The sequence below is a fragment of the Seriola lalandi genome, unplaced genomic scaffold (genome assembly GCF_002814215.2).
Source record: "Seriola lalandi dorsalis isolate HSWRI2012SDOR001 ecotype SW California unplaced genomic scaffold, Sedor1 jcf7180002054949, whole genome shotgun sequence".
Taxonomy (NCBI): domain Eukaryota; kingdom Metazoa; phylum Chordata; class Actinopteri; order Carangiformes; family Carangidae; genus Seriola; species Seriola lalandi.
In genome coordinates this window covers 30,662-45,829 of record NW_019525500.1, presented here as the reverse complement: position 1 = coordinate 45,829, position 15,168 = coordinate 30,662, and the positions used below count along the sequence as shown (strand labels likewise).

Genomic DNA, 15,168 nt, shown 5'->3' with positions numbered 1-15,168 from the left:
TTTCTCTGTGTCTCTCTCGCTCTTAATCCCATAATGATGTGTCGAGGCGATGCGTGTTGATGATCTTAAAATTTGTACAGTATCTGGTAATTGAGATCACTCTTATGTCATGTTGAACCCAGGGAATCCCACAAGAATAAAACTGTTAATCCATCAATTCATAAAGGATTAGAGCTGAGATTGAAAACGCCAGACTGAGGTCAGCAATGAAAACATGAAGGTGAAAGCCAAAAATGAAAGTTTGAGCAAAAGGGCGCCTGATTTTCTTGTTGTTATGGAAAGATTGGAGGCGTTTTTTTTGCTTCTTTTAAGTGTGGCGATCTGATTTTGGCATGAATCAAACCTAGTCCATGTTTACTGCACATCACCTTTGGCATGAAATGCAGCACGTTCACAGAGTGAATACCGGACACACAGAGGTGAACCTTCCTGTCCTCCAGCAAAAACAAAAATCTATCAAAGTCCTTTTTCCAAAACATCAATGTGTAGTTTTGAAACCATAGCTGTAGGAAAAAAGTTCATGTTCAGATCATGTTTGTCTGAGTATTTCAGTGATTTCAGACTTGCGTGACTTTGAGCTGCTTTAATACGATTTAGTTGTTCGTGTCCTTGAGTGTCAGTGTGTTAGATTAATGAATGCTTTCGGGGAAATCAGAGCTGTGATCTGGGTGTTGTAGGCTGGTATTGGACAGTGTTTAAAGGCTGGATTGTGTGTGTCGAGAGGTAAACAAGGAGAGGAAAACAGAAAGAGGCAGAAAAAGAGGAAAAACTATCAGGGGATACTGCAGGTTCCAGCTCCCTGTGTGTGTGTGTGTGTGCGTGTGTGCGCCCGTGCGTGCGTGCATGTGTGTTTGAGCGCCTGACTGTGTGTACCTCGAGTATGATTGAATTACTCAGGGTTAATTAGATTCTGTAGTCCACAGTAATGGTTCAGACACACACACACACACACACATACACGCACACACACACACACACACAGGGACATCCTTCAGAGGGGCTTTTTCAGGCTTATTGCCAGCGGCGTTGTCATCCGTGTGTTAGTTCAGAGGTTTCTGGGAAGCTGTGTGGTGTTAAGCAGACTAGAGGAGAGTCAGTGAGGATTTATTACAGCACACATCTGCTGTTATATGCAGCCACTCTGGATCAAAAACACCACATTTGACTGTCCTTGTGAGGCAGCAACCTGCTGGTTATTTTTACTTGCTCTCTGCTGGATGAAAACTATCATCCTAAAAGCCATGAACGCGCATCAGAGAGCACATTATATCATTTGTTTTTCCCACTTTGTGCATTTTCATAAATAATGTACATTTATAATTAAAGAGGCACAATGACATTTTTATGGCCACTAGAAAAAAATGGGTCAGAAACTAAAGTGTTTTTGCTGCATGTAGCAGGATGATACTAAAGCACAGGCCCGCCATGCAGTGTATGAGCAAATCATTGCTCTTTGCATTGATTGGCCAACCGGTTGCTCTCTCACAATTTACTACTTGTCATTCAGCTGATATGGGGGATACAATCAGTTTTTCCTGCCAATTAAACTAAAAGCGCTGTTCGAAAATTTGTTTTTGCATTTGTGTACAAAATCAGCACCTAAATTTGTGGTTTTGTACAGCTTTAAGCAGAAACATGGATTCACATGCTGATTATTAAAGTGCTATGTGCAAGGGTCAAAACGAGAAAGGAAACTAATTCAACCATTATTTGGCAACTCCTGTTTGTTTTCCTGATCTCTCAGTTGCTAAGTCAAACTTTTAACTTTGTTTTCCGTGGATCTGTAGCATGTCAGCCAAAGCGAAAATATGAGCCCAATGACTCCTTCAAAGTGCTGCACCAGTGATGCTGTGTCACACCACTGCTGAGCTGCTTGAACGTCACTGTGTGAAATCAGTGTGCATGTATAATGTGACTCTTGTGTTCAGTGAATAGTCGCCTGTTTGCCACCTACAGTTTGACATGTAGGCAGCTGAAGTCAGACTTGTCTTAACATGTCCAGCTGCTACGTATATGACAGCAGTGACATGGGTTTATAGTGTTCCAGTATGTCTGCCTGTCTTCAAAAAGATGGACATTCATTCATGTCAATCATTGTATGATAGACTTGTAAAGTGTAAAGCTGTTTTATTGGTTGTCGGCATGTTGGCGAGGGAAGGAGGAAATGGTTAAAAGTTAAGACTGAATGAAATTGATAACCTGGTTCCTGACCTTCAAACAGGTGTTGTGCACACCAGTGGTTGTTTTTGTCATTTGGAAGTTGGAAATGGACCAATCAGAGCTTAGTATGTGGTCTTAAGAGAAGGGACGCTATCTTTATACATTGCTAGCAAGCTACATATATAAAAAATATCATCTGAAAAATAAGTGAGTAAAGTGAAACTGATCATCAGGCTAGAATCTACAATAACAGATTTTTTTGGCCTCTCTAGTGCCAACCCTGTCTCCAAGATATTGCATTTATACACGACTAAACTGCAACAGCGGATACATTTTGTAGGAAATGTAATTGCTGGCTACAGATTCAGGTGATAATTCTCTAAAGCAAGCGACCCCTTTCACATTGTTTTCAGGTTTCAAGTACAGCAGCTTTAAACATGTATTTATTAATAATATTACATTCAGCATGTAAGATTAGCATTTACTGTCCTATTCTAGTAGAATCTGATGTCTGGTCGAAAGCTGACTATTGGCGTGTGTGGTTGTGTAAGCAGGTGTTTGATGGTGCTGTTATTGACATGGATCGAGTCTGATGTAACAGGAGTTAATATTCAGATCAAACAGACTATTAGATTATGGCTGTAGAGAATTTGTTGACAGCTCAGTGTGTGCGTCTGCATGTCTATGAGTTTGTGTGTATGCGTGCACCGAGAGTTGTGTGTCCGTCGCTGAGCAGGGTAATCCAGCACCGAGAGGATCCTTTCTGCACTCGAACATGAAAAATAAACTTGTGTGCTCGTTGTACGACAGACATTTGGAGGAGATGTGGTTTACGCTGAGAATGAACGCGCGCCTTCCTGTAGGCTGTGATTGTTCATGCTTCTGCACTCGCCTTTGATCCACGTACCGTAATGTGGTTTCTGAACTACTGAACAAAAGGTCATTGAAGCAAAAATCACTGTCTGTCTCTGCTTCTAACACGGAGCAACAGGTAGCTCTAAAAGTAGCTGAAATGGGATTCTCTGTAAATATTTAAATAGTAGATGAAAGGGTGATTTTTATAGGGAATTTGTTGGAAGATGGGAAATGATCAGACCTCTGCCAGTGCATTAAAGTCAAAAGCTAAGCCTGTCATCTCAATTCTTCTGGGTCTTACTCTGTTTGTCCTCTGTGTGTGTGTCTCTCTGTGTGTGCAGAGTACAGTCGTTTCGAGGCGAAGATCCATGACCTGAGGGAACAGATGATGACCAGCAGTGTCAGCTCCAGCTCCACGTCGCTCCGCTCCACACAGAAACGCACACTTTACGTCAGGTAACACAGATACACACACACACACACACACTGCAGCAGACAAAGGTGGCTGATTGTCCAGTGTCCTTCAGTGTGACACAACTATTATAAGGTCTTATCTCAGCTGTCTACTCTTACGTTTTGTGTGTGTGAGATGCTGAAAGAGAGGTTATCACATCTGAAATCACAATTAGATTGTCCGGCAAATACTGTCTCAAGCTCACACACAAACACATCCATCGCCTGTCAAGTCTTGATTTCTGTGTGTGTGTGTGTGTGTGTGTGTGTGTGTGTGTGTGTGTGTGTGTGTGTGTGTTTGTGTGTCCTTCTGTCCTTGTGTCATTCTTGTCCTCATCTGTCCTGGCTGATCAGTCCTCGCTGAATCACCCCTCTCGCCTCAGTTTCCTCTGTAGAGGCCAGAAGCTGCATTTTAGATCCTTTCTTCACAAGAATCTCAGTATTTGAAATATTGATTAAGCACTAGGTCAGCAGGTCCAGATAAGTCACATTGGGGAGAGCAATAATGTGGACACAAAGCCAGGTGAAGCAGCTTTAATGGTAACGCTGATGACTGAATCCACTGGGTAGGCTTTAAGGAAACATTTTTTACCTACAAATGAAAATAATTTGAAAACATGTTATCAGCCATTGTCTCTGTCAGCGGTTTGAATTCAAAACCCCAACTGTATTTTTATTGTTGATTTATATTTCATTCCTAGATCCAAAAACCAAAGAGAGAAGCCATGATCTCTCTTTGTGAATACAGGCAGACAGTGGGAGTTATGTGAGCGTTTAAACCCTCAGCTCAGACTGAGAGAAGGGGGTTTTACATTATTTGGGATGGCATCCAGTGGAATCCTCACTGAACTCTGGAAGTCAATTTAGTAGCACAAAGCCCTATGATGCTCTGTGTGTAAACCACATTAAGCTCCCACAATCACAGTGAAAACAGTTACTTCCTCTGCCACAGGGTGCAGTAAAATCAGCACACTGGTTAGAAAAATCTTTACTGTGTTTGTGGGTTTGCTGCATTATCATTTGCAATGATTTTGCCTGTTAGATAGGAACTAGATTAGATTTCTTTTGTGAGACATGAGAAATAAAAAGATGGATGCTGTACTGTCTTTCATGGGTTTTTATTTGTGACAAAAACTTACTTTTACTAAAAAAATGTAAAAAACCCTCAAAACTCAGAGAAAAGCTCAGCTGACAATTATTGTGCATGAAAGGAACATCTGACCTGAACTGTGTGCAAGTGGCCTGGAAGGAAAAGGCCGCAACAGCAACAGCAGCAGCAGCTGGGACATTCACCTTGAACTACACATACAGACTCACATAGACTGACTCACAAAACAGAGCAGGGCCGAGGTCACAGTCAGTACAGGGCGCTAGAGGCCAGAGGTTACATTCAGCCATCCAGGAGTGTGAAGGGATTTCTCCTTCACTAGGTCTTTAGGTAGAATGAGGCCTTAGAGCACGCAGGTCATGTAGCAGTAGGCCCCAAAAGCAATAGTTCCTTGTTTGTCTCTGGGATGGCTGAAAAATCACTGACAGCATCTAGCTGGTTATTCCCCAGACAGCAGTTGCCATGGCAACCAAGGTTGTAGTGCAGACCCTACGCATGATAAGCTGAGCCTGCGGTCGAGGGAGTAAATAGCCATTACAAACAGTCAGTTTCACATAGAGTCAGAGCGACTAAGTCCGCTCTAAGCAGGACAGATATACAACGTGACTGAGGTGAAATGTGATTTATTGTTTAGGATTAAGTGCCCAATGGAATCATTATTGACACATGTAAGGATGTGATGCGGTTCCATGAAGAAGAACTTTATTTGGACATGTAGTAAGTAAAGGGTTAAATGAAACTTAGTTCCATCAGCTCACAGATCACAGGGAGGTGTAGTCCAACAAGTGTGAGAGATGTATCTGGTTCTCTGAGAAAACAAGCTGATTATATTCACATCTGACTGAAATGTGATTCTGCTTTTTATTCCATTCAGTTTCATTTATTAGAGTGTGTTAAAGTGGGACGTCCTCGACCCACAATACTATGTAAAACCTGTGTTGACCTACTTGGCAAAGCCACCACTGTGAACTGAAGACTTTAATAGTAATATATGAAGAAACATGACATTGCAGCTGCTTGCCGTCACCCTTGTTAAATTTTTAAGTAGTCACCCATAGGCATGATTATTATTAGCATAAATTAAGTGTGCACCCCCAGTTTTTGTGTGGTTAGTGAAGAGAAAGGGCCTGTCCACTCCTCATTTGATTAAATCAGAAGAAACCTGCATGAGGATGTTTATAAAATGATGCATTTGAGTGATATGATGCAATAATAATGAAGTTAAGTTCATTTGTCTGTTGTTTAGTGATGAAATTTCCAGCCTTTCCAAGAGTGACCTGGCATAGAGAGCAGTTACAGACACAGTAACAGAAAAATATTTCATCGAAAAACACAATCAATGTCAGTTGTTGTTTTTAGATAACTGCTGTACGAGAACAAGCAGGTTCACAGAGCAAAACTAAATCAAAGTCAGCTCCTTATCGAGTTTCCTGCATGGACTGCTCATTCAGCTTTAAATCATTTTGCAGTGAGTTTCACAGAAAGACATTAAAGACACAACATTTATTTCTGCTTATGAACAAACAGATGACAAAAAGACTAAGAGTCTGTTTGGCTCTGTGAGGCTTCACTTAGGTACAGCAGTGCTTTCATATCAGCACAGTAACATGTTCACAATGACAGTGTGAGCATGCTGATGCCAAGCAGGTATAATGTTTAATATGTTCACTGTTGAGGCTGATGGAAATACCATTAGTTAAGGAGGTATTTGATCATAAACAAAGTTTATGCTTGTACCCAATTTCATGGCAATTTGTCCAAACGTTGCCAAGACATTTCACTCAAAACCACACGCGTCAACGTGCTGGTGGGCCCAACATCAGTAGGTCTCATCCTCAGGGGACCATGAATGTCTGCGCAAAATTTCACGGTAATTCATCTGATAGTTGTTGAGATATTTCAGTGTAAGTGTGTCTACATTGCCATTCGTAGAGCCTCGCTGTTAGCATGGCAACACACATTGAACATAAACCAGGAGAAAAGCTGACAACTGTATAATCATAGATTTAATAAGGAAATTTCCATGTGCCAGGTAATTCTCATGACACCCCCGTACTATAATCAATTTACATCGTGAATGTTAATGACAACGTTCCTTCAAGTCGAGTCAAAATCAGGCCAGGATCATTTCATATGAGAAGTTCCTGTATCCGGTTACTGCCTATAAATGACCAATCAGGATGATGCAAATATAAAAAAAAAAGAAGCCTCTGACAGGCAGCTGATTGGTCATGGTGAGGCTGTTGGTGCGTGACAGATTGGGGGTGTCTGGTGCTTTGGGCTGCTGTGTGTGTTCATGCATGTACATACAGTATGTGTGTGTATATGCGTGTGGGGTTTTTACTGTATGCATGTGTACAATATGTAGAAACAGACTAACCTTTCCTCAGAGGAAATATCACTGAAGCAAGGTGACATACAGTATGTATTACTGTCCTATGTATGTGTGTGTGTGTGTGTGTGTGTGTGTGTGTGTGTGTGTGTGTGTGTGTGTGTGTGTGTGTGTGTGTGTGTCTGTCCCCTCTCCTTATTTTACATTCGCACCATTATGGTTCTATTTTAAACACACTCTATAGCTCGATAGCTCGACATTGTAATTGTATATTTCACTGCACCTGTAAAGCTGGCACGGCCACATTAGAACGACACACTACATTCTAGATTCTATGTTAAACTTATTTTTGTATTTACATTGAAATCGTAACGCACATAATAAATTATACAGCTGTTAGGTGTCCTTTTATATGTTTGTATTTTTCTGTTAGAAGTCAGAAGATTGAAAGTAAAAGTGTCTATAATCCTGATTTATTTATATTTATATATACCCTGCTGGTGTGTGTCCTTACAGTGTGTGAGGGTCTGATCATGACAAAACGTTGATGCATTGATCATAAATTGTGGTTTGAGGACTGTGTGTTGTGTCTTACTGGGTACTGAGAAATTATACCAGTCTCTACTGTACTGGTCTCCGATCCAGATCAGTTTCAAAGCATTTTAGTATTTTAGTGAGTGAAAACTGACATGACTAACTTGTAATTGACTGTTTTGTATTAGACAGCACTATCATGCAGCTTTTTTCACCCTGTGTTTTACACATGCAGGAAAATGAGCATTCAGTGAGATGTTAATCTACCATACAGTTTGGGTAATACGTCACACTTCTGTCTGGAAGAAAAAGCCAGTGTAAAATGTGACTACCTATTTCTGTCACTAATTAAAGTGTGTTCCTTGACTCGAGTAATTATATTTCAGAGGTTTCCCACACAGGAGTTGAAATGACTGTAATGCTGAGAACAGGTAATTGATTTAGAGCTACGTTTACATAGCTGCGGCCTCAGTAATGCTACACATAATCAATCTGCTAGCTGCAACATCCTTTGGGATGTGTGGAACAGGTATATTTTTATATTTTATTTACTTTATTTTATGTTTTCTTAAACCATGAACTCTATGGCGTAATGACAGGGAAGGTTCATTACACTCTCACATCAGACAGCTGCCCTTTACTGTGGAGCCACTGGTGTAGATTCAACCCTGCACTAAGTGTTTACAGCATGATCCCGTAACCTTCCACGTGCTGTTTCTTTTACTGTCGTAGAACATTTCCAATGACTGCAGACGATACGTGGTAGCACTCAGTGCAAAGGTTGACTGCAATATAGTGTTGGCAGTAAGGGGCTGGATGTGTAAACTCAACACCTATGTAATTTTGAATGTTTGAATTTCCACAGGTTAACACACACACGCTGGAGTAAAGCCAGTCTAGATTACACACTGGAGTAATTAATATGTGCTCCATAACGCAAGTAATTAGCTCTCGAGAGGCTCCCACATTAAACTGAGTTAAACTGAGTGTAATACTGAGAACAGGTGAATGATTTAGAGATGTACATACAGTAGCTGTGGCCTCAATAATACTACACACCATCCGTCAGTGTAACCTGCTGGCTGCCAAAGCGTTTAAGTCATTTGGGATGCGCATTTTTTTATTTTTTTCATATATTTTCTTCTCCAAGCATCCAAGCATTGACTCTGTGGAGTAGTGACATTATGAAGGAAAGAAGGTTATTTATACACTCACACCTGACAGCTGCCCTTTACCGTGTGTATCTGTGGACCCACTAATGTAAACACGACCCGTGCACTTCATGTTTACAGTGTATCCTGTAACCTTTCACATGCAATTTCTTTTACTATATTGGAACATTTTCATTTCTTATGATAAAACAGAAACAGCTCCAAATGTCGCACTAAGCCGAGCAGCCGCTGACACAGCAAACCTGCGTATGACCTGCTTAGTGGAAATTATACTCTTTACACATTCTCACGCATACATTTTCTTCTAAGATAAAAATGCAGCTGAAACTGTAGACTAGGAAGATCTGGCTAGACTTTATTTTATAGGTTTGTGAGGTTATAATTTTTTATAAATAAAGTTTTTGAAGAGAGCCATGTAATTAAAGATCAATAGAGAGTGATATGTTGGTAAACATAAAATTTTTTTTTAATTCAAAAGTCAACAGGTCAGTTAATATAAACAAACATACAATTTGGCATTCATGAAGAATAGTTTCCAATAATAAATGAATAATGAAGAAATATTTACTTGGGTTTAAATGGAGTGGTTTTACCTATTAGGTTTCTCTGCAAAATCAATATCAGCACAACGAAATGAAAATAACAATCTCCCAATCTTCACTCTGTGGTCAGTGTAATTAATACCAGAATACATCGTGTCTTCCAGGAGACTTTAAAACTTGGAGAAATTCTTAGGATATGATGAGACTTTGAAATAAACATTTTTATGAACTCCATTTCATGTTTCCTATCACTACCTGCTAATGCGTTAGCCCAGTTTACACCAGTGTAAAGGTTCATCTGCTCTGATGATCAAAGTTCCCTGCTGTAGCCTTAACAGTGGAGCAGCTTGACTGCAGCTGTTGTTCAGGTACCATCACAGTGTTGAAGTGTTGACCCTCTGGTCATAAGATCTGTGTTCATCGTCATGTCCAGTCTATTCTGATGGCGACACATTTTACCAGCCAGATAAAAATATAATGTCCCCTTTCTTTTATCATCTTTAAGGGTTAGGCTCACATCAATTAAATATAAGATGTTTTTTGTGTGTGTGTGTGTGTGTGTGTGTGTGTGTGTGTGTGTGTGTACGTACCTCTGTCTGATTTTCTCTCATGGTTTCATGGTTTTCCCTTCTCTGTCTCGGTTCTGTTTTATTGATGAAGGCAGTAGGGACTTTAGGGGATGCCTGTTATTTCAGCTCTAGTTCCTTTGCACACATGCATACACACACACACACACACACACACACACACACACATATACACGCACACATATTGCTGGCCTACTTTCCCAGGTCTTTTCCCTCTGGACGGGTTTGGAGCTCTGTGGTCACAGAGACAGATCACCATTCAGACACAACACACACACGCACACACTCGCATAAACACACAACAGTGACACATAAATGCAAACAGGCACACAGACAGATGTGTGCAATTGCACACACACACACACACATACACACACACACACACACACACACACACACATACATACACACAGGCATATACACAGGGACAAGGTCAGTAATTAAAAGTAATAGTGTAGGAAAAAAAATCCTCAGCTGTTTACTCTCTTATTTACCACTACAAATCTCTCGTTTGTCTCAAGTGTTTATCAAATTGTCAGTAGAAATCTGTAAGGCAACCTTAATTTTGTTTTTTCTAAACTCTGAACTGATTTCGTCACACAGGGTGAATGTGATAATATTTATAAAATATTCTGTAAAAATAAAATGTGGTTACTTATTTAGTACAATGTAAAATAAAAGGCATTTATTCATCAATGTCATCAAATTATTACCAGTCAGTCATGTCTCTGCAGCCTGTAGCAGACTGGTTCTACACACTGAAGCTGGGTTTATCACTGCTCTAGATGTATGTGTGTAACGTGAAGCTGCGTCTCTCTGTCTGCAGAGCGTTGTTCGACTACGATGGAAGTGCATCTGATCTGAGCGCGCCCAATCAGGCCCTGCCGTTTCACTTCGGGGATATCCTCCACGTGAGCAGCGCTGGTGAAGAGGAGTGGTGGCCCGCCCGTCACCTCAGCCCCCCGCCCCCGAACTGCCCCGAAGTCGGGGTCATCCCCAGCCGCAGGAGGTCAGAGTTCAAAAGGGTTTATGACAGGAGCGGGTGGTTGATTTTATTGATTCAGTCAACTCAAGTCTGTGGCTACACTCACATGACATACTCCTCTTGCTGCAACATATCTATCTCTGATTTGAGCTTACTAAAGCCATCAGTGCTGTTGCTGTTTCCTGCTTCCACACTACTTCTGCTCTTCATATAGCATTTCAGCTAGCCCCACCTCCACCCCATTATCCAGCTGTAGTATCCCAGTCTACAGTGTTTTTCCCATGAGGGAAGTAAGTATTGTTGTTGCCCGCTCCTGGCTGTCCTGAGCTTGGCGAGGTGGCAACAAGGTCAAAGCCTGACGCCAAACATCAGCACTGTTGTACATCCTCTACATTCACAATTCCACATGAGTTGGCTGACTGAATTGCTGCTTTTATTTCTTAAGTCCTCCTCTGATCCGCTCTGTGACGTTGGTGCAAAATGTTACCAACATAAAGACATCAGGGCCTTGTGATTTCAGCTCCTCACAGTTTCAAATCAGTTTCAGTTTACGTGTCATTTTACTGTTGGCTCATAACCCTGCAAGCATCGTCATCATCATGTAGAATCTGCTGAATGTAAACCTGTGAAGAGGTGCTGACTCTATATCTCTCTCTCCCTTCACCGTGGAGGAGGTGACAGAAAGATAAGTGAAAGAGGGAAGGAGGGATTAGAGGCAACAAGGGTGAGTGGGAGTAAGTGAAGGAGTGAGCGAACGGAAGATGGGTGGGATGGATGTAGAGACTGTCACAGAGGGGTATGGACGGTGGGGAATAAATAGACTGAGGCTGGCTGAGTATCTGGGGTGTTAGAGGTGGGTGCATTAAGGTAATAGAATAAATGTTAATAGGTGTTATGATAAAAGACCATTATAACTTAACTTAGTGTAGGCTGAGGTTTTAAGATATGAAGTATTAAAGAAGATATTGGAACACACCCACCAGAGGTTTGGGTGTCATTAGAGGCATTAAAACAGCAGATATTAGAACATGCAGTATATTGAATTGTTAGAGGCTGATGTAATTTGATATGTGGTATGAGTAATGCGAAGTTAATTAATGACATTAGCATTCAGTCTTTTGATATCGGCTGTTTAGCCCATCCTCTGTCTGTCCCTCCTCTCCTCTCTTTTCCTTCTCTCCTCCTCCTGCCACCTCTCTTCTATTCTCCTCTTTTCTCTGCATATATACCAGCTCCCCTCTTTCACCTGGCGTGGCCTCCTCTCTGCCTTCTTCTTTTTCTCCCCTTCTCTCCTCTCTACATCTCCTCCTCTCCCCTACTTCTCTGCTCCTCTCCTCTTCCTCCTGTCATCTTTACTTTTCCTCTCCTCTGCTCTCCTCCTCCTCCCCCACTCCACCTCTTCTCCTGCTGTTCTCTTCCTCTCTCCTCTTCTTTCCGTTACTTCTCCTCTCCTCCTCTCCTCCTCTGCTCTCCTCCCTTCCCCTGTCTTCACCTCCTCCTCCTCGTCCTCTCCTCTCTTCCACTCCTCTTCATCCTGTCCTGCTTTTCCACTCCTCTTTGTGTCCTCTCCTCCTCCTCCTCTCCTCATTCTTCTCTTCCTCTATCTGTTTCACCTGTAGCCCCTCATCTCTTCACCTCTCTCCCCTCCTCATCATCTTCTTGTCTTGTTATTTGTTCCTCTCTTCCTCTTCCTCCCCTCTTCTCTCCTCTTCTTTCTCTTCCTCCTCTCCTCAAGTAAAATAACCAATAGTTTTTGGAAATTACATTTTAATCATGTTCTTTGTAAGAAGGAAAGAAGAGAAGAGGACTATTGAAAGTAAAAAGTAAAGACAACTTATTTGCTGATGCAGTGTAAACATGCTGTGGTGATGCTATTGTTTGGTTGTAAAACCTTTCAGAGCTGAGCTGTCGTCAGGGATTAAAACTGAAGCACGGCCTTTTTCCTTTCGTTATTATAGTAAATTCTGCTGTGGTCCACAATGCTGCTGGTTTGTTTTCAGTGACAGTTGTTCGGCTGTTTACACATATTAGGAAGCTAAACGCTGCATTATTGTAGACTTTTGTGCAAAAACACATCTGACCTCAATTATAAAACGAGGCTTCAAGAAAGAAACAGGCCCCTTAACTGAGACACTGGAGATTCACCTTATTTGAAATTCAAGCAGTGAACATGATCAGCAGCAGGAAATGGTCCAGCACAGGAAGTGACAAATCTAAATTTAAACCTGCGGAACAAAAATGTCTCCAAAGCAGGAGCAAGCAGACTGTCTATGAAGGGAAAATGTCTTTTCTATCCCATGGCTGACGTAGTTCGCTCTTGTCGCTGTCTCTTATCCCTTTGCATTTATTATAAGGTAATCGCAGCCCATTCAGAACAGTGGACATGAACGTGCTATTTCCTCTTTACTGTCAAGTTACAGAATATCTGGATATTAAACGCCACAATTCATAGTGATGCTCATAGATGATGTACAGCAGATCCAAGAATAATTAAAGTGTCATAGGTTAAAAAATTAATCTCTGAATAAATGGATATTGTGTGATATTTTGGCTTTTGTTTGTATATTTTTAGAGATGAGATCTGATACAGTGGATGTGAGGTTAAACTACTTTCAGAGTTTCAGGGAGCACAATATTTTAAAATGCATCATGTTGATTCTGTCTTTACAATTTTGATCCACGGGGGGAAAATCATCATCATCAGAACTCATCATTTTTTGTGTCAACAATCACTGTTGTGTAGGCAGCGTTTAAGCATGATGAAACTAAACCACTGAAAGATGAGATGATGTCTAAATATTACAGGAAGGTCACATGATGTTTCTGAAATGCTTAAATGCAAATGTTTCTGCATATACCCGTCGCTAACTACCATTACCTACTGTTGCTTTCTCATCCTGTCTTTTTTTGGCATCTGTCCCTTCTCAGCATTTTTCTTAATTTTTTTTTTCCTTCCTTCCTTCTGTCTTCCAGGGCAGAGAAGAAGGAGAGGTCGAGGTTAAAGACGGTCAGAGTAACGAGGTCTCAGGACAGATCGGTGAGCAGCGACTTGTCATAAAAACCTTTAAGGGCTGTAATACTTAATAAAATTAAACAGAAACCACTATCTGTTTCAAAGCAGCAATTTGTCACAGCATCCATCTGATTACATTCCAATTAAAGAACCACAAAACCTTATGTGAGCAGAATAATTCTCAACTACTTGCTGCAAGTTTGGAAACCAGTAGTTTCTGGCTGTGCAGTCATATCATCAGTTCATGCTGTCTATGAAAGCAGAGCAGTGAAGTCATAAGAAATAGCAAGTCTCCCTTTTCAACCATAACATTGGAAATAAAGGTTGAAATAAAGAATTAACTCTGTTTATGAGAGTTTGCTATTATTCTCTTGTGTGTGTTAAACATTCTCAAATTACAGCTGTTTAGGGTAAATGTTGGCAGATTAATAAAAGTGCAGAACCATCTGTTGTGCAATAGCTGCATTGCATTATCTAAAAAAAAACTGCAGACCAAGATAAACCATGAATACTATATAAAACTCATTACAACTTATTTTCCGTGCACTTCAGTTTTAAGATGAAAATTAAATGTGAGTGTATTGCAATGCTGTTAAAGCAGGAGGTGGTTTTTCTTGTCTTATTTACCTGTCCACATAACTACAGTTAACTGTATTATTCATCGTATTTAAGTTGTCTTACTATGAGATCACAACAACTGATTATGTTAAAGAATATAATTAGTCAGTAATTCACCTTTAATCCAATACGTTATGGCAAGACAAGATATTTCTGTTGTATATTTTATACAAAGGGTAATTTCAGATCAGGGATTTCTGGCACAAACTCATCTACCTCCAAAGATCATGGAGAAAAGAAATAGTTTTAAGGGATAAAAAGTCTTTATTTTATTTTGTTTTATACTTTGTTGTGAGACCATGGTAATTGAAAGTGCCTTACATAAATCATTGAGACTAAAATAATAACAAAATGTCCACCTAAAAATAAAATACAAGGATAGAACTGCAGCACAGGTCTAAAAGCAGCTAAATGTTTAATTAAGAGCAGAGGCTGAAAATGTATTCCAAGCTCAGGAAGTACAGCAGAGCAGCTAAAAGCAGCTTCAACAGGGAGTGTCATCCTAAGAAAAACTATAGTCGATCAGTTCAGCAGGTGCCCAAAAGCATTCGTTAGCATTTAACTGACAAAACCCTCCAGCAGCCGTAGGAATTAGGACACTGGCCCATCAGGAGCAAAGGAGGAAAAAGTTTGACGTTGTTAAAGAGCCTCAATGTCCATGACTCATTTGTAGTCAACACATCAGTGAGTCGAAGAATTCCTGACTAAAATATTTGAAAGTCAGTCCCAGCCTCTCCATTTGTTTCCAGGAAAAGTGTTAATTAAAGATTAATTTAAAAATACACTAACTAGTGATATTTGTGATGTAG

At 40.6% G+C, this 15,168-nt stretch overlaps 1 protein-coding gene across 3 annotated transcripts in view; it reads left to right on the top strand.

The window, feature by feature from the left end:
* Positions 1–15,168, top strand: part of LOC111645407 (disks large homolog 4-like) — a 108,243-nt gene that overhangs the window by 81,241 nt on the left and 11,834 nt on the right. For all 3 annotated transcript variants that reach the window (XM_087170468.1, XM_087170467.1, XM_087170469.1), the window contains 3 exons: positions 3,357–3,471; positions 10,570–10,752; positions 13,702–13,765. In XM_087170468.1, the coding sequence (XP_087026594.1) occupies positions 3,357–3,471; positions 10,570–10,752; positions 13,702–13,765 (362 nt within the window). The remainder of the gene's footprint in view (positions 1–3,356; positions 3,472–10,569; positions 10,753–13,701; positions 13,766–15,168) is intronic.